Genomic DNA, 24,491 nt, shown 5'->3' on the forward strand with positions numbered 1-24,491 from the left:
TCCACATCTGTTCCGAGAAGCAGACGAGACCAACCATTTTCAAGAGTTTTCACAGGGACTTCCTTCCATGCACTAGCCCAGTTGTACAGCGCAGACTTGATGTTGTAGCGGCGAAGGTTTTCCAAAGTCCGCTTGCCTCGAGTGTCACGTCCTTCCCTGCGCTCGTCCTCGTCCTCGAGAACCACCATCACCTCGTCCAGGAACTTCCGACGGTACAGGCGCTTTGTTGCCACGATCACTCCTTGGTCCATTGGTTGAATGAGAGCAGTCGTATTAGGTGGCAGAAACATGCACCTAATACGGCCATTCTCAGCAACCAAGTCCTTGTCGCACGGGTGGGCAGGTGCATTGTCGAGGAGAAGGAGAGCCTTTACCTGGTCGCGAGGAATTCCCAGTGTCTTCGTCTGGTAATGTATGACCTCCTTGACGAAGTGATGGTGAAACCAGTCTTTGAAAATCACAGCTGTGAACCATGCTTTCAAAGAATGGTACCATACGACAGGAAGGACATCCATCACCCCACGAAGGCACCGAGGCTGCTTTGCACGGCCAACAATAACGGGCTTAAGCCGGTGCATGCCGTTAGCATTGGCACAACACAAAGCAGATATCCGTTCCTTAGAAAGCTTGCGGCCAGGTACACGCTTCTCCGTCTCATCGGCGAGAGTGTTCGTTGGCACCGAGCGATAGAATAGGCCAGTTTCGTCAGCGTTATAGACTTGACCGAGAGTGAGGCCCTCCCTGTCGATCAAGCCTTTCACCTTGTGCCGAAACTCGTCCACTCCATCCTCATTAGCGTCCAATGCTTCGCCATGTGCTTTACGGTTAGTAAGGCCATGTCGCAACTTGAACGCGAAGAGCCAACCCTCGGATGCCTTGAAGTCTAGGGCGTTGTGAAGCCTTGCAAACTTCTCAGCAGCAGCCTTCAGCTCCGTTCCACGTACCATCACACCAGCTGCACATTGCTGTCGATACCAAATCAACGTGGAGCGGTCGATCTCTGCATACTTGGGAGTAAACATAACCTTCCTCTCCACGTTGCGTTTGCTTCTCGACGAGAAGTCAGCCGTGTACTGCATGAGCTTGTCTCGGGAACGCTTGATATCAAACAAAGTCGACCGGGCCAGGTTGAACTCGCGGAGAATGCGAGAGGAAGACCAACCCTCATCAACCTTCTCCAATATCTCCCGTTTCTTCTCCAGAGTCAACACCACTCTCTTCCTTTTCTCAGGAGGCGGGGCCATCATCACACACACTAAGAGTAGGGCAGAGAGCAGCAGGAGGCCTTGCAGCAAGTACGGCACCACCACAAAAGCGAGCACGTGGGCAGCCATGACGAAGAGCGTAGGTCTTGTCGCGGTGAGAGACAGGCGGGAAGTGGGGAGGATGCAGCGGCGCTCTATCGGACGTCGGAGGAATGACGAACCAAAACAATGCTCTCACGCGGCGCGCGCGGCAAGTTCAAATTACGGACGGCAAAAAATCGATTTTTTTTCCAATTTTTTTGGATTTTCGGACCATTTTGGGAATGTTTGATCCCAGGACGATAAGGTTCGGTTAGTGGGGATGTTCGGTTATTGGGCGTCCGGATATTAGAGGGATTACTGTATATATATATATACAGTACAATCCCAGTTAACCGGGTGGCTTGGGGAATTTACCTTCCCGGTTACAGATTTTTCCCGTATTTCTGATTTTCAAGTCAAATCTATACAAAGGCTATCACAGCTGTAAATACAGTTCAGGTACTCACCAGTCACATTAGGGGTTACACTAAGAGATTCCGCCTGAAAAACTGCCTTGTAAACACACACCATGGTCATAACGCACGTGTGCAATGTCTAGCAACTTGCAGTACTGCAAATTACACCAGTCCATTGTTTACCGAATTACTGTATTCATTATATGTACTGTACTCATAAAAATTGAAAAATAAAATAAAGAAATAAAAGCTTGAACATTTATTAGTGAACTGATGATGTGTTAAGACTGCACTGTAGAATTATCACGACACCTGTGCCCCCACGTGAGTTTGTTTACGTTTCCGACTTCTTCTTCTTCCCTACCTGACCTCCATCACTCCACCCCTCACCCGCCACTCAGCTGTTTTGCAGAAAATAAAATAAATGATGTACTTATGAAATGGAGGCATATTATTTATTTATTTTTCTTCCAACAAAGTAAACTTTCATTCCTATTAACATTTATATTCAGCCATTAGTGTTTTATAATGTTCGCCTTTTTCAAGTCTGTTGCATATGTCCAGCTTCTGTTTCAATGTAAGCACGATACGCTTACGTTTAGTTTGCACTTCAGGCATTTTGGAGTGTACAAATTACCGTCTATCAGAGGAACACAACAGCAAGAGACCTTGTTTACTGTCTGGTGGCAAAATGCAGACTGGTGATTTTTCGAGGGTGTGGAGGATGACCGAATTCAAGTAGGGGAAAGAGGGGGAGAGGAGGGGTGATTAAGAGGATTTGCTAGGGATTTACATCAGCCGGAAATGCCTTCACCTCGCTTTGTCTGACTTCCCCCAGCCTCGCGTGACACAATCAAACGGCGGTTTGGTGGTCCATTCAAATTGGCGCACAGTTATAACTTACTGACATTTTTATCAGCCTTTGAATTTTCCCGTTGTTCTGAGTATTCCGTTTGTCTGGATACCGGATAGCTGGGATTGTACTGTATATATATATATATATATATATATATATATATATATATATATATATATATATATATATATATATATATTTTTTATATATATATATATATATTTTTTTATATATATATATATATATATATATATATATATATATATATATTTATATATATATATATATATATATATATTTATATATATATATATATATATATATATATATATATATATATATATATATAATGTATATACACACATATATATATATATATATATATATATATATATATAATGTATATACACAATACACCCCTTGATGTTCGCAGATTTGATTACTCACGGATTTTTCACCCTGGTGATAGAACCAGGATTCTGGGGGCTTGAATGATGAGTGAATGGAAGTATGGCCCATTGAATTGGGGAAATTTGGGCTGTCTGGACATTGCTACTCACCCTGCCCTTGGGTGGGAAGGGAGGTTTGGATGATGATGATGATGATGATGATGATAAATAATAATGAATAGTGAGGTAGAATGAAAAAAAGGAGAGTTTGCATGGCAAGCATATAATACCTGGTGGCCACCAGATGGCAGAGTATTGCTCAGTCATGAGTAATTTCCCATCCAAAATCTGGTTGTATTTGTGCACCGTGCCGTTAACCTCATCTAATTTTCTTCAATTTGCTGTCACCATGACCCAAAAAGGCAAGTTTGATAACGAATGAAAAAGTGGAAATGCACAAAAGAAGACCAATAATCAATAATTAATCTTCCTACAGAAATGTGAATTGAAAATGTATTGCACATCAATGAAAACTGATGAGAATATATGGACATTATTGTGCTGTACGGTATTCTTAAAACCTTTTATTGTACAAACTACTGCATTTTGCATTAAGTTCATGCATAATCATTTATCATTATCATTACGGCATCAGAAACTGTTTTCTTTATTGTGTAGGCGTAATTTCAGTGTGGGAGGGGTTCGCGGATTTTGCATGCTTGGGAGGGTCTCTGTTCCCTATGAAACCATGAAACCATTTACTACGCTGAGTGGTAACCATATAACCAAATTTTGGCACCTGGTGGTTTAGTGGGTAATTACAGCACTCCAATCAGATGAAGAAGGTAAAGGTTTAAATAAAAGGGATGGTTGAGGTTTATTGCTCACGTAATGCCACTCAGGGATGAGTGAGGCTGGTCACTCTCATCTTAAATGTCAGGATCAATTTGCCTAGCCCGAGGCTCCTTCAATCCTCATGGGGCAATGTAGGATTGCATGAATGAATGAATGAATGAATATATATATAAATATATATATATATATATATATATACCCCTAGAGGTAGGGTTTTTTTTCAAGCATACTCCCCCAGTATCCCTCCTTGTCATAAAAGGCGACTAAAAGGGTTGGCAGAGGGTTAGTGCCCCTCCCCGGAAAACAACTAACTAAAAAAACAAACAATAAGCCTCGGACAAGGACTGACCAAACGATGACGACCAAGGACCGGACAAAAGCCATGGTTATCAGAATGTGGAATGTAAGGGGAGCGAATGATGAGGTGAAAGAGAGAGAGATTGTCCAAGTGCTTGAGGGTGCGAAAGTGGATGTATGTGGAATAACTGAAACAAAATGGTGAGGAGAAAGTGTGAGAGAATGGGAGCATGGATGGGGTATATGTGCAGGAGTAGGTGAGAATAAGAGGGCAAAGGAAGGAGTATGTATAGTTGTGAGTAAAAGATGGAAGAAGAGCATAAGACAGTATGGATCACTTGGGTCAAGGATTGTGTGGGTAAAGTTGAAAGTTGGAATACAAATGTGGGCGATTGTGTGTGTATGCGCCAACGCAAGATCGTGCTAGAAGAGTGAGAGAAGAGTTCTGGACAAATGTAGAAGTGTGCATGGAAAAGTTTGGAAGGAATGAGAGTGTTTTTGATTGGTGATATGGATGGAATAGTTGGTGAGTGGGGTGTGCCTGCTGAGACAGATGAGAATGGGAGTGCGTTAGTGGACATTTGTGCTGGGAGGGGGTTGGTGATAGCCAATACCCTCTTCAGGCATAAAATGATCCACAAGTGTACATGGTGAGTGATGAGAAGGGTGGGTGGTGAACTGAATGAAAGGAAGGCAATGACTGATTATGTGTGTGTGGATGAAAGGATGCAAGAGTTAATAAAGGTTGGGGGAGTGGACTTTCTGACCACTACTTGGTGGTGGCCAGAATTAGAATTCAAGTAAGATGGAGGAATAGAAGAAGGGAAAGACGAGAGGAAGGAGTAGTTGCAAGGAGAGTGGAAAGGATACACGAGGATGAGAAAAAGGCAGAGTATAAGAGAGAAGTGGAGGAACGATTGGGCAAATATGAATTGGAGCAGATGGGAGACGTGGAAGGTGTGTGCAGGATATTTACAGAATAAATATGTGCAGCATTTGATGTGGTGTGTGGGAGGAAGAGAAGACGGAGGGGGGTGCAAGGAATTGTTAAGGACTTGTTGAATGTAGAGGATGGAAGTAATGTGAGTATAAGTGGCTGGGGAATGGCTGGGAGAAGGAGGGAGGTGAGACGACAGGAAGAAATCAGTAGGATAGAAGTTATGGAAGCAATGAAGAAAGTTAAATTGGGGAAAGCCCCAGGAATTGATGGAGTGTGTGGTGAAATGCTGAAGCATGGGGGAGAGAGAGTAGTAGAATGGATGTGGAAGATGTGCAGATTGGCCTGGGAGGAAGGTAGAGTCCCGAAGGATTGGAAGTCAGGTATAATTATTCCCTTGTTCAAAGGAAAAGTAAAAAAAAGTGTGTGGTAATCATAGAGGCATTTGTCTTCTTAGTATAATAGGAAAAGTGTATGGTAGGATACTAATTGACAGAGTTAGAGAAAGAGCAGAGGAATTAGTTGGAAAAGAACAGGGAGGCTTTAGGAAGGGAAGAGGTTGTGTAGATCAGATATTCATTCTTAGATCTTTAGTGAAAAAGTTTCTAGAGAAGGGAAAGAAGTTGTATGTGGCTTTCATGGATTTGGAGAAAGCATATGACAGGGTGGATAGACAAGGATTGGGGAAAGTATTAAGAATATATGGAGTAGATGGGAAGTTGTTGAATGCTGTGAAGAGTATGTATGATGGTGCTAAGGCAGCAGTGCGTGTGGATGGTGAACTTAGTGAATTTTTCTCTCTGAAGGCTGGGTTGAAACAGGGATGTGTCATGTCTCCATGGTTGTTCAATCTGTACATGGATGGGGTAATAAAAGAGGTACAAGGTAGGGTTGTGGATGTTGGAGTGGCCCTGGTGAGAGGGGATAGTGTTTGGAAACTCCCTGTACTGTTGTTTGCAGATGATACTGTGTTGTTGAGTGAAGACAAAGGGGATCTGCAAGGCTTGGTGGATGAGTTTGGGAGTGTGTATAAGAAACGGAATCTAAAGGTGAATGTAGGGAAGAGTAAAGTGATGGTCTTTGAGAGAGGTGAAGTCAGTGAATGTACAGCGAGGTTGGATGGTGAGGAATTGGAAAATATGAGTACGTTTAAGTACTTGGGTAGTGTGATGAGTAAGGATGGAGGTTTGGAGGGTGAAGTGCTTGAAAGGGTACAGCAGGGAAGAAAGGTTGCTGGTTCTTTGAAAGCAGTGATATGAAACAGGGAAGTGAGCATGGAAGTGAAAAAGTTACTACATGACAGTATTGTGATACCAACTTTAACGTAAGGAAGTGAAGCTTGGATGTTGTTGGAAGGACACAAGTCAAGAGTGAGAGCAGTGGAAATGAGTTATTTTAGAGTAGCCTGTGGAGTCACATGGAGAGACAGGCTGACAAATGAGGATATGAAGGAGCGTTCTGGTGTGGATGTGGATGTGATAGGAAGGGTTATGAGGAACAGACTGAGGTGGTTTGGCCATGCGGAAAGGATGGAGGGTGAGAGACTGACGAAGAGAGTGCACGTAAGTGAGGTGGAGGGGGGAAGAGAGAGGGGGAGGCCGAGGATGAGACAGAAGGATGGGGTGGAAAGGTATATGAGAGAGGGGGGTGTGAGTTGGGAGCAGGGCAGTGAAATGGCGGGGGACAGGGCGACGTGGAGGCGATTTGTTTGTGGCCACCTCAAACGGGATTGAGGCGTCTGGCAATAGATAAATAGATAGATAGATAGATATATATATATATATATATATATATATATATATATAAAATGCTACATGCTCCAGTCCAAAGTCCTCTACCCAGGGGCAACGCCTTTGCCCTTCGGGGATACCTGGCGTAAAACCAAATTAATTTTTTTTTTATTTCACACATATATATATATATATATATATACTGTACAGTGCTCATCAGAAGTATCGAGCGCCCTGGGTCCCTCCTATGAAACAAATCTTTCAACATTGAAAAAACGTATAAATAATTTTTATTTACCTTTAGTGCTTCGTAGGGTGTCCTTTACGCTTCTTCACAGACCTGAGACGTCTTGGAAGTGAAAGGGCAAGGCTCCTGAGGTGCTGGAGGGGTATTTTGTCCCAGGAGTCACGAATGACGGCTTCCAGCTTAGGCAGAGAGCTCACGTCCTTCCCTTGGAGACTCTTCTTTACGAGGTACCAGAGGTTTTCAATCGGGTTCAGGTCTGGGCTATTTCCTGGCCAGTCTTTCATGAATGATACCTCGCAGTCACGAAGCCAATTGGTGACCGATTTGGCCTTGTGAGCAGGTGCACTGTCCTGCTGAAACACTCGTGCACCTGTTAGCTCGAAGGAGTCTGGTAAATAGTCAAACAGAAGCTCCAGGTAAACATCCTGATTCACTCTGACATTCTTGGGAAGGACAAAAAGCTTCCCCAAACCCTTCCCTGAGAAACAAACCCATACCATGGGTGAATCAGGATGTTTAACTGTGCTTTTTACATACCATGGGTCAAGTGGGTCGCTACCTTTGCATCGGTACACACGTGCTCCTCTGTTACAGGTGACACTAAACGTTGCCTCATTAGACCACAGCACTGACAACCATTGCTCCTCACCCCAGTTAAGATATTTGTTAGCAAAGGCAAGCCTATGAAGTCGCTGGTTTTTTGTGAGAAGAGGCTTTCTCACAGGCCTGTGACTTGTGTAACCAAGTTCATGGACCCTACGAGACACTGTTCTCACAGACACCTCACCAAACACTTCCGGGTTGCTCTCCTTTATTTTCCTTGCACTGACACGAGGATTAGACTCCACTGTACGTTTTAAAACATCAACAGACCTTGGGGAAGTTTTTCTAGGCCTACCAGATCACGGTTTCTTTGTGGGAACTTCACCATTGTTTTCCACTCGAAACCGCGCGCACCACCAACGCACTGTCGATCGAGCCACACCAACCAATTTACTAATTTCCTTTGTCTGGTGGCCTACCTCCTTTAAAGCAATGATCTGGGATATGATTTCACTCGACAGTTCACGGGTAGGTGCCATAACAAAGTGGCGAAAGCCAAAACACTGCGGGACACTCGGTAAAAAGGGGTGCAAAAAGAGAGGGAGACTCGGCGGAGTTCCTCTCTCTCAGGCCGCACGTGGGCAACTGAGGAGGGAACCAATCAGCGCGTCGGAAGGCCTCAGGCTATCGTGACGTCATGCTAGCGCCGCAAACTTGTGGCTCAATTTTTACCACCAAAAATGGATGATTCTTTTTTGGCCATAAGTATTGCGCGCCCGGCCATGGGCGCTCGATATTTCTGATGAGCACTGTATATGTATATGTATATATATATATATATATATATATACACATACAAACACACATACAATAATATCTTACAAGATAACAAGTGCAACTGTATGTTTACAGCTTCCCAGACATAATGCTATGGACTCTGTGGGTTAATATGCTGGCACTGACTATGGCATCAACAATGGATGAACAAATGAATAAATGTCTACTTGAGCAGTGCACATCAATGTGAAAGAGGGGGGGGGGGGAGCATGCACACGCACGAGCCAAGGAAGAATATAAGTCATACTTTATTCTATGTTTTATGTACGTGTACTTAAAGATTGATGCTTATTGGTCATAGTGAATTATACTTTGCGAGTCTGCCTGATTTAACCCATGGCGTCCACGTATCACGTATAGATGACCGCCTGGAGACGTCCTGGTAGCACGTGTACATGATCTAGTGTTTCGCGGCACTGTTTGAATATTTCACGGGTAAATACCACCACAGACAAACACTGGAAACCCTCCTGCATGCATCCCAGTCACCCTCTAGTTACCTGCATACATCCGTCATGGATACACCTAAGCAAAAATTTTCCCGTGTCCAGTGAGACGTCAGCCAGCCTGCCTCAAGGTTGTTGCCATAGTGACTACACTCCCCTGCTCACCCCACCACACACCCACACCACACTTCTCAAAGCCTACACAGAAATGATGATTGTTGTTGACTGCAGTATTCTGAAAGTGTTTTTTTAATTTGGAGGGCAAGTATAAGCCTTACTTGTGCCACGCATACGGACAGCGCCACAAAAAGTTACCCCATTTTCAAATGCTCTCTCTCTGACTCTACGCACTACCCGGACAATCAGAGGCCATCACCTTGAAGTCGAAGGACTCTTGAGTATTATGAGTATTTTATTTTAGCAAAGTATTAGCTAAGATATCACAGTTTAAAAAACGGTGATTTTCCAGAAATCCCCAGATGGGGGAAGGGTCAGCGGAAAGAAACACCAGATGCCATGGGCTAAAGGAAAATGTGAGTTTCAGTTTCAATCATGAGAACAGATAACACAACAGTTCTACATTCATATTACATTTTGAAGAACTGATGGTACAGTAAAAGTCCTGTTATTCGGCAGCTGATTATTCGGTAAATCCGACATTTCGGCAGTTTTGAGAAATAGTCCCATTTACGAAAATCTTTGATTGTTCGGTAGATGTCCGGAATTATCTCGGAAGTCCAGGAAGTGTTATCTGTGACTTGTAGGCCTAATGTTTCATTACACTTCTGAATGTTCACTAATTTCTATATTTTTTCAGATTCAGGTATAGTATTGTACTGATTACAATATTGCACAGTATCATACACTACAGTAACCACCCCCTCCAAATTAGCGAGGGTTACATTCCAAGCCCCCTCGCTAATTCTTGAAATTCGTTCATTCTTGACGCCTTCCTGCAAGTGACTTTTATCCGTAATTGCGTAGTCCATGAACCACTGATACTGTAATGCATTACCCATAAATAAATGGTGCTTGTTAAATCAGTTTCCCCATTGTTTTTAGCTGTACGGCTGTGACAGCTCTAGTAATTTTATTCCTCAGCATAATGGTGGAAGGGACTGTCCTGTTTAACTAAACCTAACCTAACCGAGTTTAACTGTACCTAATAATTTAACCAAACCTAACCTAAACTAAAGTCAGAAAAATACTTAAAAATAAACTGGAGAAAAATGAATTGCTAAGGTCTCTCTGATGAAAGTTAAATGTACATTTAGCGCTCATTCTTTTGTTCGTTTTTGTGTTTAATGAGAGTGTATTGATGCAAACAGTAATATATCCCATTAACCCCTTAATAACCTCTGGCACTGAACAACCCTTTACAGTACCGATGTCAGTGATATCAAGTTAGTGTGAGCTATAAAGAAAACTGAACAATTAAGGGGAGGGAACGAAGGTCACTGGTATGTTTACACGACTCTACGCTACGATTCCAAGCGGTCAGGCGGTCGGTTAAGCTCAGATGTTTTCGCCAATTTGGTAAATGCCCCGTAACTTTATCAATTTTTCCGTGACTCATAGCGAATCATAGCATGGGTTTAGGAAGCTAACTAACACATTGCTAGGTGAGCCAGATGATTATCTTCACATCTTTAAGAAAAACAAATTGACTTCAGAAGAATGGAAGAAACTTACTCTACATACTCAGAGAGGGATTAAATTTCTTCCATTTTCTTAAAGATGTGAAGATAATCGTCTGGCGCACCTGTGTTATTTAGCTTCCTAAACCCATGCTATGATTCACGGGAGAAGTTACAAAGTTGCAGTGCATTTACCAAATGGGCGAAAACATCTGAGATTAACCGACCCTCTGACTGCTTGGAATCATATCGTAGAGTCGTGTAAACATACCAGTGACCTTCGTTCCCTTCCCATAATTGTTCACAGTTTTTTCATAGCTCACTAACTCGACATCACTGACATCGGTACTGTAAAGGGTTGTTCAATGCTGAAGGTTATTAAGGGGTTAATGGAATACATTACTGTTTCCATCAATACTCTCCCTTTCACAAACAACAACAACAACAACAAAAATGAACAAAAGAATGAGTGCTAAATGTACGTTTAACTTTCATTAGAAAGACCTTACCAATTCATACTCCTTCACTTTATTTTATGCAATTTTCCGACTATTTTATTTTGTTTTTGGAAAAAGTACTGTATACAGCATTCACTCCAAACATATTTGTAATAATATAAGTTGTGATGAGTTCACCAACACAAGTGATGTACTGAGCTGGTAGGTAAAATTACGTATCATTTCGGCCATCCAGGAAGTGTTATCTGACTTGTAGGCCTACTGTGTCATTACACTTGTATATGTTCACTAATTTATATATATATTTCAGATTCAGGAATAGTACTGTATTGATTGCAGTACTGTACAGTATACAGTACTCTCTCCAAACACAGTTGTAATACCATAAGTGGTGATGACAGTGTTCACCATTATATTTAACGTACTGAGTGGGTAGATTTTTGATTATTCGGCAAATCCAATATCTCAGCATCATCCCGGTCCCACAGATGCCGAATAATGAGACTTTTACTGTATTATGCCTGTCATGAAACAGTGGTGCCGACACTGAGCAACTTCATCAAAGCACCTCCCAAATTTTCTCAATAATTCAACTGTTCTTTGTTATTCTTATTTCCTGTTGGCAGTTTCAACATCAATGAGGGTTACACTCTCCCTTTTACACAACTTAGAGATAATATGAGTGTTTAGTGGTGATGTTGATTAAGCAAGTGCTTGTGTGACATCAACTGTACATTTTGCAGTGGTTATCTCACCAATACCACGATACCATGTAGTGATAAAAATGTGAATTGCAAGCTGAGCCAGCAGCCACACAAAAATTGAGGCAATTTTGAAAACCAATAGTGGCAAAGTTTCCATTTCTTTCTTGCAATATAAATATACTTTTTACTCATGTGAAAAAACATAGCCAGGTAAACCTTAACAATAGTTGGACTGGGGGACATCTGTGTTTCTAGGGAGCCAGATTAGAGTTACAGTATCTGTACTGCAATGATATAGCTTATGCATATGAGTCTGTCAGATATCAGAAAAAATCAGTATCTGGGAAGGTGAATTTCCCAAGCTTCTTGGTTAACTGACATTGTACCGTGCCATTATGAGCAAAAGTTTCTTGCATACTCACATTCCTCCCAGAATGTTAGTGAATATTTTTTCCTTCTCATATTCTTTCACTGTGTGCTTCAATATGCTATCACCTACAAAAATTTTCATGTGATACTGGTACTTTGTCGCAACAGCCTGCATGGAAGTGTTGGAGAACTTTTAGTCATGTTAGTACTGTCCCCATGATGCCAGAGTGTATACACTACACAAGAGTTTACCTGTGAGCACGACCACGGAATTTGTATGCAGTAGCTGAATCAGGGTTGTGCTTCAGGGCCTCATCACAGTCCCGGATGGCTGCATTGACTCTCTTCTGCTTCAGAAGGATGCTGGCACGCTTGGCATACAACAGAGCTGAATCTGTGAGTTCATACCATTTCTTAAATAAATAAAGTAAACCACACACCAAGACTAAGTAAGGACAGTTATGATAAAAATTATGATGATGATAACTTTAAGATGACTTTATGGTGACTGATAAGACAACTTTTCAGTGAAAAAGAGTCCATTAGTCATTATCACTATTACATAGAATGGAAGGTGTGCAAAATGATGAGGTGAAAGAGAGAGAGATTGCCCAGGTGCTGCAGTGCAAAGGTGGGCATATGAGGCTTAACTGAGACTAAATGAAGAGGTGAGAGTGTGACAGTGTGGGAATAGATTAAGTGAGACTGAATGGAGAGGTGAGAGTGTGGCAGAGTATGGATGGGGAATACGTGTGGGAGTAGGTGAAAATGAGCGGGCAAAAGAGGGTGTATGCACTGCTCTGCGCAAGAGATGGAAGTAGAATACAGTATAATAGAGAATAAATCAGTTGGTTCTAGGATTGTGTGGGTGAGATTAAAAGTGGGAATACAAATGTGGGAGATTATGAGTTTGTATGCACCAGTGCAAGATTGTGTAAGCAGGGTGAATAAAGGGTTTCTGGGAAATGTGGTAGGGTGCATGGAAAACTTTGTGAGGAATGAGAGTGTGTTTCTGACAGGTGATATGAATGGAAATTCTGGGAATACAAAGATGGACAGAATAGTTGGTGCATGGGGTGTGCCTGCAGAAGTGGATAAGAATGACGGTGCTCTATTGGACATCTGCACAGGAAGAGGGTTGATGATAGACAATACCCTCTTCAGGCACAAATGATCCATAGGATATATGGCGAGTGATGAGAAAGGTGGGTGGTGAACTGAATCAATGGAAGGCAATGGCTGATTATGTGTGTGTGGATGACAGAATGTGAAGGTATGTAATGGATGCAAGAACATACAGAGGTTGGGGTTGTGGCCTTTCTGAAAACCACTTGGTGGTTGTGAAAGTCAAGCTTCAAGTGCACTGGGGGAACAGAAGGAGGAAAGGACAAGAAGTCCATACAAAGGAGGGTAGAAAGTTTACAAAACAACGGAAAAAAAAGGAAAAATATGAGAGAAGTGGAGGTGCGACTGGGGAAATATGATCTGGAACACATGACGGAGGTGGAAGATGTGAGCATGATATTCACAGAAGAAATAGATAGATGTGAGATGGTGGGGTGAAGAGAAGATGAAAAGGGGTGCAAAGAACAGCATGGTGGAATGAAGAGGTGAGACAAACTCTGGTGCAAAAGAAGGCATATATTGAATGGATGGGAAACAGAGGCATGAAGGAAGTTGAGAGACGGGAGAGAGAGTTCTATGCAGAGAGGAGGGAAGAGGTGAAAAGACTAGTAAGGGAGTGTAAGAAGAGTGGGGAAGAGGAATTTGGAAGGAATTTGAATGTAAATTGGAGGGAACATAAGAAAATGTTCTAGAAGGAGGTAAAGAGAGTTAGACAGGGTGATAAAGATGTTAGTAGAGGAGTGAAAGATAAAAAAGGTAGATTCATAGTGGAGAAGGGGGAAAAGTGGGCAGATGGAGAGGACATTTTAAGGAACTGTTAAACACTGACAATGAAAGTACGGTAATATGAATATAAGTGGCTGAGGCTGAGGAATGGTTGGGAAAGGATGGGAGGTGAGAAAGGAGGAAGAGATCAGTAGGATGGAAGTACAGTAGTGGAAGCAATGAAGAAAGTCAAAATGGGGAAAGCCACAGAAATTGACGGGGTGTGTGGTGAAATGCTTAAGCATAGGGGAGAGACAGTAGTAAAATGAATATGGAAAATATCCAGATTGGCCTGGAAGGAAGGTAGAGTTCCAGATGATGGAAAGTCAGGCATAATTATTCCCCTGTACAATGTAAATGAGAAAAAAGAAGCATGTCATAATCACAGAGTCATCTGTCTCCTTAGTGTAACAGGAACAGTATATGGTATGATACATATTGACAGAGTTAAGGAAATAACATAGGAATTAGTTGGAGAAGAACGAGGGAGTTTTAGGAAGGGAAGAGGTTGTGTCGACTAGACATTCATCCTTTGGTCATTAGTGGAAAGGCTTCTAGAGAATGGAAAGAAGCTGTATGCAGCCTTCATGGATTTGCAGAAAGCATATAACAGAGAGGACTGACAAAGAATGTGGAAAATATTAAGAATACAGTACATAGTGTAAATGGAAAGTTATTGAATGCTTTAAAGAATATGCATGAGGGTGCTAAGGCTGCAGTGTGTGTGATAATGAACTGAGTGAATTTTTCTATCTGAATGTTGGACTGAAACAGGGATGTGTCATGTCTCCATGGTTGTTTAATCTATATGGATGGGGTTACAAAAGAGATACAAGGTGGCACAGTGGATGTTGGAGCAGCCCTAATGAGAGAGGGCAGTGTTCACAAACCTCCTGTACTGTTGATTGCAAATGATACTGTACTGTTAACGCTCTCATGCATGATGATGCGAAATGTGTCAAAATGGTGTTAGGCTGAAGAGTAACCAATGTCGCACTTTGATGCACTATCAGTGTTGGTCTGAAGGGATGCTGATTAGGCAATTTTGGACAAAAAAATTAATCAAAAATTAAGTTTTAGAATGAAGTGCATCAATCTTTGGTGCATCATACGAGTAGGTGTCTATTTCAAGGCCAACACTCTCAAATAGTCGCCTTCTTCTCGGCTTTCAGGGGGTGGGGGGGCATGATTATTGGTGATTTACTCGAAAACTATGGGTTGTATCAGAAATCCGAAAATACCACATGAAAGCTCGTGAAATTATGCATGTAGATATACTTAGCTCTTGCATAGTGTGGGCAAAATTTTGCACCAGGGTGTGGGGAAGTTATTTTCACTGCCGAACTGCATTATTCTAACTGCATTTGGGTAGTTTTACTCATCAGTTTTGTGTGCTTTGATGGCCTTATCTCATAGTATAAACATCAGTGAAGATGATGGTATAAAATTTATACATATATAACCAATTTCTGGGGCAAACAAAATCCATGGGAATGTTTTCCTTTGTGTGTGAGTCCAGGCTGTCCTCACGGCATTTTCTCTGATCATGTCCCACAAATTTACTGAAAACTTAGCATGTGCGAGGCAGTTAAGTGAAGACAAAAGGGAATGGAAGGCTTGGTGAATGAGTCTGGAAGAATGTGTAAGAAACAGAATCTAATGGTGAATATAGGGAGGAGTAAAGTAATGGTCTTCAAAAGAAATTAAGTCACTGAATGTACAGTGAGGCTGGATGATGAGGAAATGGAAAATGAATGCATTTAAGAACTTGGGTAGTGTGATAAGTAAGGATGGAAGTTTGGAGAACGAAGTGTGTGAAAGGGTACTACAAGGAAGAAAGGTTGTTGGTTCTTTGAAAGCAGTGACAAGAGATGGGGATGAGAGCATGGAAGTAAAAAAAAAAAAGCCATTGCATGATGGTATTGTGTACCAACCCCAATGTATGGAAGTGAAGCTTGGACCTTGTTGGAAGGACATAAGAGTGAGAGCAGTGGAAATGAGTATCTGAGAGGAGCATGTGGAGTTACATGGAGATACAGACTGACAAATGAGGAAGTGAAGGAACATTGTGATGTGGATGTGATAGAATGCATCAGGAGAAATACACTGAGGTGATCTGGCCATGTGGAGAGGATGGAAAGCGAGAGGCTGACGAGGAGAGCTATCTGAGTGAGGTGGAGGCGGGGAGAAGAAGGGGGAAGATGGAGCGATGGAGAGGAAAGGCATATGAGAGAGAGGGGTTTGAGCTGGGGGGAGGGCAGAGACATGGCAGGGGACAGGGTGACATGGAGGCGATTTGTTTGTGGCCACCCCTTATGGGATTAAGGCATCTGGGAATAGATAGATGGATAGACAGACAGATTATAACATTATTCACAACTACTAATAGAAAAGGCAACATCAGAAAGGGTAACATCAGTAATGGAAGTCCTGTATTTCGGCCAGCAAAAGCAGATTAATAATGATAATGGAATAGGAGTGGAAAAATTACCCAATATTCGACATTAGTGGTATTTTGGATTCAGGTGATTCTGCTGTCATTTCGGTTGTACAAACTACTCATAGTGGTACTTATTTCCAAAAGTATGCATTGTATACAATGGTCTTTTCATTAACAATGAGCAGCTATATGCAATTAACTGATAAGAACAAGGAAACATCATATACATTATGGGGAACTACCAACTGTCAACACACAGTTGTTCATTTACAAGAAAGATTAGCAGCATTCCCTCACTGACTTCAGGACTGAGTCAATGATGTAAAAGCTGCAGGGTAATTTTAGATACTTTCTGTTCAAAAACAAACTCTCTTTTCATACCGTATTATTCATTACCAGTCTTAAGCACACCGAGTCTTCACTAAAAAGTAGCCTCAATACAGTTTATAAGATGCAGATGACAGTTATGTATGGTCATCTCATATGGATTCATGTTGAAAAATATCCTCCAATAAAAGATTTATCTGATTCTTCATGGAATTCGGATGGCTTGTCTTTTATAATGTAATGGTGTAGTGATAATGGTGCCTGGCTTCTATCTGCAAGCCCAGTGCACCCTCACACAATGCGAGTTTATGGGCAGCAGAAACCCTTGCATTCCACGATTACGCATATTGTGAACCAAAGAACCTATGGGAAAAATGGTATGTGGTGAACAGTCCACCCAGGGTTTGGTCATTGTGTTTCCTTCCAGCCTAATCTACCCTGATAATACTCTGTCTAATGGTACTTCTAGTTGGACCAAGAAATAAAACAACAAACAGAATGCCATGTACCTTTATTTGACTTCTGGGCTTGCTACTTCAACTTCAATGTGACCCTCTTGCTCTTAGAATTCTTTGGTGGGGCCACCATGATGAACAGGTGGGTTACTGCTATGATGCTAAAGCAGACCACAAGACACTAGGTACAACACGTGTTCTCACGGCAATATGGAGAAGTGTCTGTTTACCCAGGAAAGTCAGTAGATGGCATGCAGTGAGCTGGCCAGCCGCCCACCATTCTGAATCTGGCTCACTGCCAGCCACCTGCCTTCATTTGACTGACTCGCATTGTCCAGCCAACACTCATAGTAATGGCGCGGTCCATTTTTGCCTAGGAATCATACAGCTGATTCACAGGTTGGGAGGTTCCATTCGCAGATTTCGCATTCGATACAAATAAGCATTTCCTGGGTTGACCTCACATTGTAGGTGATTCACATTGTGTCCTGGGTTCGATTCCTGGCCAGAGCATTAAAAGCTTTCCACATATGTATGCACATGTAAAATGTGTTTCTCCAACACTTAAGAAGGTGCCTGAGTGTGCCAAAAGTGATTCTTGGTGAATTATGCATGATGCTGGGTGGCGATTTCTCGTTTCGTTTTATTTAGTTTATGAAGGCTCCAACATGCTTCCATGTGTCAGCCTTGGTCACCTAATGTTGGCTCTCCATACTGCTCAATCTATGGCAGCCTCCCTATTCAGTCCCTTAACCCTGAGGTCACACTTACTGACCTCATTCCACGTCTTTCTCAGTCTACCCCTCGCAACCCCATGTAACTTGCAATACTTTGGTGATAGAAACTCCGTGTACAAACAGCTAGATAAGGAGTTTATTACGAGCTCACAACAAAATAGTCTGCCCGTCTGCTAAGAACTGACGCAATAACGCCTTTGCCCAGGCTTGGGCTCTGGGAAAGCGTGCTAGGTCAGCAAGTTTAGTGGGGGCATGTATGCATTGGGGGGGGGGGGGCATATATACATCGGGGTTAGACATATTGTAGGGGTGGATACACTACTCCCCCGGGTAGCTGAGATGGTGTCTCCTGACACCAGGAGTTATATGGTGTTTGATTATATTACTAAGGCAGGGTCGGGGAGGTTTGTACAAGGGATAAGTATGATACAGGGGCAGTAGGGGAGACATGGCCATGTGGAGGGGAGGGAATTAGAAGGATATATACAGATAAGATATACAAGGATTAACCCCTTAACAGCGGGGCGTCACTTTCGTGACGCTCGGCCACAATGGATCATACCGCGGGGCATCACTTTTGTGATTCTGTGTTATTTTGAATTATCCCGGGCTCTCAAGTGGTGGCTTGTATCATCTATCAGTACTGCCAATGTCCAACACTAGTCAGCACTCCAAATCTCATCTGTACTCCCATCCACTGTTGACATTTTAGCGATTTTACCCCCTTCGTGACTCCCCTCCCTACCTGCCCTCCATTACCCTCTCCTCTCACCTCCCACGCCGCGCTGCGCTATGGAAATTTCCCCCTGATTTTTCCACCGATTTCATCCATTGAAATATGCCCTATGCCCTATATTTATACCAAATAATATATACCCAAAAAAAAACAGGTAAGTGATAGTGTTATACTCCAGAAATTGGCTAATTATCACCTGAGAAAACCTCACGTGCATTCATTCGCTACATTACCACGGTAATTTCCCCTTTGATTTATGCCTTGTAATCGATGTCTGTAATAAAAATATATATCAGAAAGGAAGGGAGAATCCTAACTGACATTTACATTCACCTGGAACTACCTATTTCTTTATTTATTGCCGAGATTTTCTACCTATAAAAAATTAGCCTGTAAGTTAGCAGCAGTCAGCCTAAAGTGTCATTGTCAACCCTGCCCTTCTCAGATAAGCCGCGGCATTTAGTTCCTTGTCCTCCGCTGTAGAGAAAACATGTTGCACTCGCGCCCCGCCATTCCTGCCGCTTCTGTGCCCATTGCAAAGGGCCCCGTGACCTCTACTCCAAAGAAAAGTGTTGAGGCAAGCAGGAAAGGCCTCAGTGACTCTGCAGTGGCACGAGAACTTGCAGAATTGTCCATGATAATGATGGACAGTGACTATGGCGATTCAGGTGAATCGTGTGATGAGCCGGGTGAGGTTATCGCGCCAGAAACAGCGACAACGAGTGCTTCAATAAGTGAATCAGTCTCTAGCTCCAAGGGAAAGGAGCCTTTAGTGCAGGAAGGACAAGAATTTGGGAAGGGAGTGAAAAGGCGGCGTGTTAGCCCCAGAACAATGCCCCCACGTGACCCAGCCCGCCATGAGTCACGAGTGCATTCACCTTCCCGTTCCCCAAGCCCCGCTTTACTCATCTCGTCATCATCGTCGGCTGAGTTATCTCCGGAGTCTTCGTCATCGGAGTCACCACCAGCATCAACAGTGAAGGCAGGCCATAGAGGTAGATCTAGGAGAGTGAAAAGTAGTGTAGCTAGTAGGGTAAGGGCTGCTAGTGCTGTACGGCAACCTAGGGTCAGTGAGAGTGACCTTAACAGAGATAAGCCTCCCTCACAGCCAACCTCCACCACCACCACCACCACCCACCCTACACCGCCACGACAGGGAATCCTGGACGCCTTCACGTGGACGGAAGGGTCAGATTTTGTCCCCGAAAATCTTGTTTTCGATGAGAGCTCCTCAGGAGTTCAGCCTGCCTTCACTATGGACGAAAATGCTGAGTGTGTTGACTACCTTTTGGCCTTCCTAGATGACGAAGTCATGCAGCACATATGTGATGAGACCAACAGGTATGAATCACAACGTGCTGCTAGTGGTACAGGTGCAGCCAAGATGCAACAGTGGTCCATGCTGGGAGTGCAGGAGCTGTATGTGTTCTTTGCCCTCATGCTTCTCATGCCACACTCCAAGAAGCATGAGTTGGAAGAATACTGGTCCATGGACCCCTTACTACCCTCACCCACCTTCAATAAGTACATGGCCAGAGATCGCTTCCGGAACATCATGGGAAACCTGCACTTTGCCGACAACGATGTACCTTCCCAAACCGACCCACTCTGGAAGATCCAGGAGATTCTGAGCAGAATGAAGGATAAGTTCATGTCATTCTTCTACCCCTTTCAGAAGGTTGTCATTGATGAATCCTTGGTTTTGTTCAGAGGACGTCTTCGGTTTGTTCAGTACATTCCAAGCAAACGCCATCGCTTTGGAATTAAGTTCTTTGTACTGTGCGACTGTAAGACGGGGTACATCCTTGACTTCGTCATATATTCAGCCAGCACTGTCGATCTCGATAAAACACACCCCCTTGGCTTCTCAGGCTGTGTAGTGAAAGTGCTCCTAGAAAAGTATTTTGGTGGGAATCATGTGCTGTATACAGACAACTACTATACAGCACCGAAACTTGCCAAATACCTTTCTGAGCACGGCATTGGCTCCTGCGGCACTGTGAAAAGTAATCGTGCCAATTTCCTCAAATTCCCAGAGGCGGGAACCTCGCAGCGAGGAGACGTGCACCTATGCAAGTCTGAGAAGATGCTGGCAATACGGTGGCATGACAAGAGAGTCGTGCACATGCTCACCACCGTACATAAGGGGGAGATGAGAGACAGTGGGAAGGTCGACCGTAGGACAGGCGAACCTGTGATGAAACCTGATGCTGTGTTGGACTATAATATCAACATGCGGCTGGTGGACAAATCCGACATGATGATTGGTGAGATCGACTGCCTCAGGAAGAATACTAGGTGGTACAGGAAAGTTTTTCTGCATCTCATAGATATGACGATGCTGAACGCCTTCATCCTGTACAAGATGAAGGTAAAGCCACCCAAGTCCTTCTCCCTGAGGTAGTTCGCCAGGACTTGTGTCCAGCAGCTGCTGGAAAGATATGGTAGGGTGCAAGCAGCAACTCCAAGGCGCCATCCAGTAACACTTCCCGACCGACTTGAGCAGAGGGCGTATATGGATCGGCACAGACTTGAGCTAATGCCTGCCACAGGGAAAAGGAAGGCTGCGATTCGCAGGTGTCAGGTATGTGCGCATACCACACGCCGCACACCTGAGCATAAACGCACCTCTTGGCAGTGCGCTGAGTGCCAGGTTCCCCTCTGTGTTACCTGCTTCTTCGATTATCACAGCCAGAAGCAGTTCTAACAGTGCAAGTGTGGAAGCAGAATTATTTGGAAATAATATGTAAATAATGTGTAAATAGCAGGTGAAAGCAATGGATGTTCAGTTCATATGATTGAACAGTGTATTATAGTTTTATCTTACTGAAAGTGACAGTGAATAACATAGTGTAAGTAAAATAGCAGGGTAAATATTGAAAATAGAATAGAAAATGTAAATAGTAATGTAAGTAATTAGTAATATAAGAATATGAGTACAAATAATTTATGTTATAACAGTGAAAGTGAATCCATGGCTCTCTACGTATTTTACTGACTGAAAAATTGAATGACTTCAGTGACAATAAACTAATACGACTGAAGGAAACTTATGGAGAAAGACTCCAGATATATATAAGTGTGATATAGTAATAGAAATATAAAGTGCGAGGGGTTTTATGAATAATAAATGACAGAGTGCCTAGAGCGAACTAGTGCAAGTGCGACGATCAGACGCGCTCGTAATTTCCATTGCTTTCACAGTGTTATTTTTTTTGAGTATGGATCCCAAACTACTTGAAAATTGTAGAATAGTGTTTATAGTGTTTGTATCTAGCTGTGGTAATCATATTACGGGTTGTCGGGAAGTGTAAAGTGGAGACTTCGTTACCCTACTTCAGAGGTCTCCACAAGTCCTACAGTAACCGACGAAGGCTCAACAATCATTCCAGAAGAAAGCTGAAGGTATGTGCCATATGCATATGTAATTTTATTATTCTAGGACTAATAACTGATTTTTGGCAAATATTTTTTGAGAGTCTGTCGGAGCCCAAATAACCCCACGGGACACGCAAGTCATGGTAAACAAGCCCGCGGTGTAGGGGTTAATAGGTATGTGTCCAGTAAGGGTCGAAGGTATACATAGATATAAAGGGGATTATACAATAATAGTTTGATACATGATAAACAAGGAGTAGATATAAGAGTTCTATTGTTGTCCTTCGTTCTTTTTTTTTTTTTTTTTTGTAGGACACACTGTCATTCAATAATGCATTAAAGAAATACTATCATTATCTAGTAGGAAGAGTTCTGTTCACAGGTTGGTTAATTGTCAGATGGCATTGGTAGTCACTGAATGTGAGGGCACTAAGTACGGGGAGTTTCTACGTCGTGTGTAGGGCGTACTATGCCTGTAGCGACTCTGATTTCCTGGAGTCGACGTTCCATTTTCCTGACACAACAATGCACTGCACATATGATGAGTAGAAAACCTATGAAAGCGATAACCACAGGGAGAAACACAACTGTTGGACGAACCCAGGAACGGCTGAAGGCCAGAGAAAATTGATCCATAATGAAATCACTGTCATTGAGGAATGTTAGCATGCGCAAGTTAGGGGAGGTGATGGTAATGTTGGCAGATGGTAGGGTGGAAGGCATGTCGATTGGTTGAAAGATGTCATAGGAGTGTTTACGGACAGCTTGGTGATAGCGAGTGGCGTAAGTGATGACGGACTTTGATTTGATGGTACAATAGTCAGGTGCTTTGTAGAGACCACTAGCGAGGACGGATCGAACCGAAGAACCAGGACACATGATTGTGGCAGAGATGGGAACAGCAAAGAAGTACTGGACATGGTTGAGGTGAGCATCGTGGACCGGGAGGTCAGGAGCTGGGACAAAAGAACAGGCCGAGTAGATGGAATGGTTGCGAACTAAAGCAGACTCTCAGGGTGTAGCACTGCTAGGGAAGATAGTGAAAAGGTGGGCAGCACAGAGAAGAGAGGTCGGAGTAAGAAAGGAACATTTCTGGAGGTCTGTGGAAGAAAGGAAGGCAACTGAAAGATGATCATGGGAGAGGAGGAAATATTCTGAAGGAACAGATACTTGTAACAAGGAGTTGTTGAGGCAGAAAAGGAAGGGAATGATGTGGAAAAGGTTAAAGGTTATGGCAGAACGGAGAGGAATATGGACGACGACATATGTGGTGAGAAGAGTGGCCTCGAGAACAGGATAATAGTATTCGAGGGAGGAGTAGGGGAGGACTGGGGATAGACCGAAGGTGGAGTGAGCCCATCCCAGGACAGAACGGAGAGCTGAGACAGGTACTAAGTCAGCAGTGACACGTCCATTTATAGCATCGACCAGGATACGAACCAAAGTAGAGACTTGAGACAGGAGAGAGTCAATGGCCAGTTGGAGATTATCCATGTTGAGTTTGAGGTAGAAGAACTGAGAGATAACGTGGAGATCTGAAAGGTGGTGTTGTAAGATATCGGCGAAGTTGTTTAGAGTGGACGTGACTTCATTTAGGTGGGTCGTGAGCTTCTGTAACATAGTGTGTTGGATTTTAATGACTCGGCGTTGGGATTCTAGAGCTGAAGCTAAATGAGTGAGATCAGATTTGAAGCCAGAAATGTCCCAGGCTGTAGCAACGCCAAACAAGCCACTTAGAATCTCACTGCCGAAGTCGAAGAGACCTCGTTTCACACGAGAATGACCAACGGGTGTCAGAATGGAAAATGTGCCATTGAGCTCAGTGAATCTGTTAACTTATGTATTGCAATTGCCAGGAGAGTGGTAGGAAAAGGTTATAGAGATACTCATTTGGGTTGTGTGTCCCCATGATGGCCGTGAGATGGTTCTTGATTCCATGGAGCTGGTGCGCGTAGGCAGGTAGGGCAATGGCTACGTCGGCCAGGGGCGCAAGATCATAGCGCAAGGAGGCTATTTCTTCGATAAGCATTACCTCACCTCCCGAGCCGACCAAGGCCCCGGGACGTACTCCACCATCGTCCTGACCTGACCCAGACCCCAGGAGGGTCAGCACTGCCAGCAGGGAGATCGCTAACATCGTACCTAGAAAATCAGGGTAGAGTTAATGGGGGAGGTCTTGAAGAGGTTGATGGGCAGAGCGCAGTTTGGACCGATATTGATTGGTTGATGAATGAGTAGGTGGAGGTGGAGATGAAGGAGACTGAGGGATAGGTGGAGACAAAGTAGATTGAGGGATGTGTGGAGGGGAAAGGGGGTCAGGAGATTGTGTAAGTGACTCTTCCAACACGAGGCCACGGGGTGCTCGCTTTAAGTCATCGACGTGGACCCATCTGGTGTCCTTAGTGGACAGGTCCTGGAGGTGAAATTTGTTGCCTTGTTGAGTGAGGACGCGGTGGGGCCCTGTAAATTTGTCATCCAACTTAGAGGAACGTGTATGGGAATGAACAAAGACAAGATCACC

General features: G+C 43.3%; 1 protein-coding gene across 2 annotated transcripts in view; it reads right to left on the reverse strand.

Moving 5' to 3' along the window:
* Positions 1-24,491, reverse strand: part of LOC145417320 (putative protein FAM10A4) — a 427,645-nt gene that overhangs the window by 133,533 nt on the left and 269,621 nt on the right. For both annotated transcript variants that reach the window (XM_080285999.1, XM_080285998.1), the window contains exon 5: positions 12,260-12,401. In XM_080285999.1, coding sequence (XP_080142125.1) covers positions 12,260-12,401 — 142 coding nt within the window. The remainder of the gene's footprint in view (positions 1-12,259; positions 12,402-24,491) is intronic.

This window comes from Coenobita brevimanus, chromosome 110 (genome assembly GCF_032717465.1).
Source record: "Coenobita brevimanus isolate Jiangsu-jjx chromosome 110, ASM3271746v2, whole genome shotgun sequence".
Classification (NCBI taxonomy): Eukaryota; Metazoa; Arthropoda; class Malacostraca; order Decapoda; family Coenobitidae; genus Coenobita; species Coenobita brevimanus.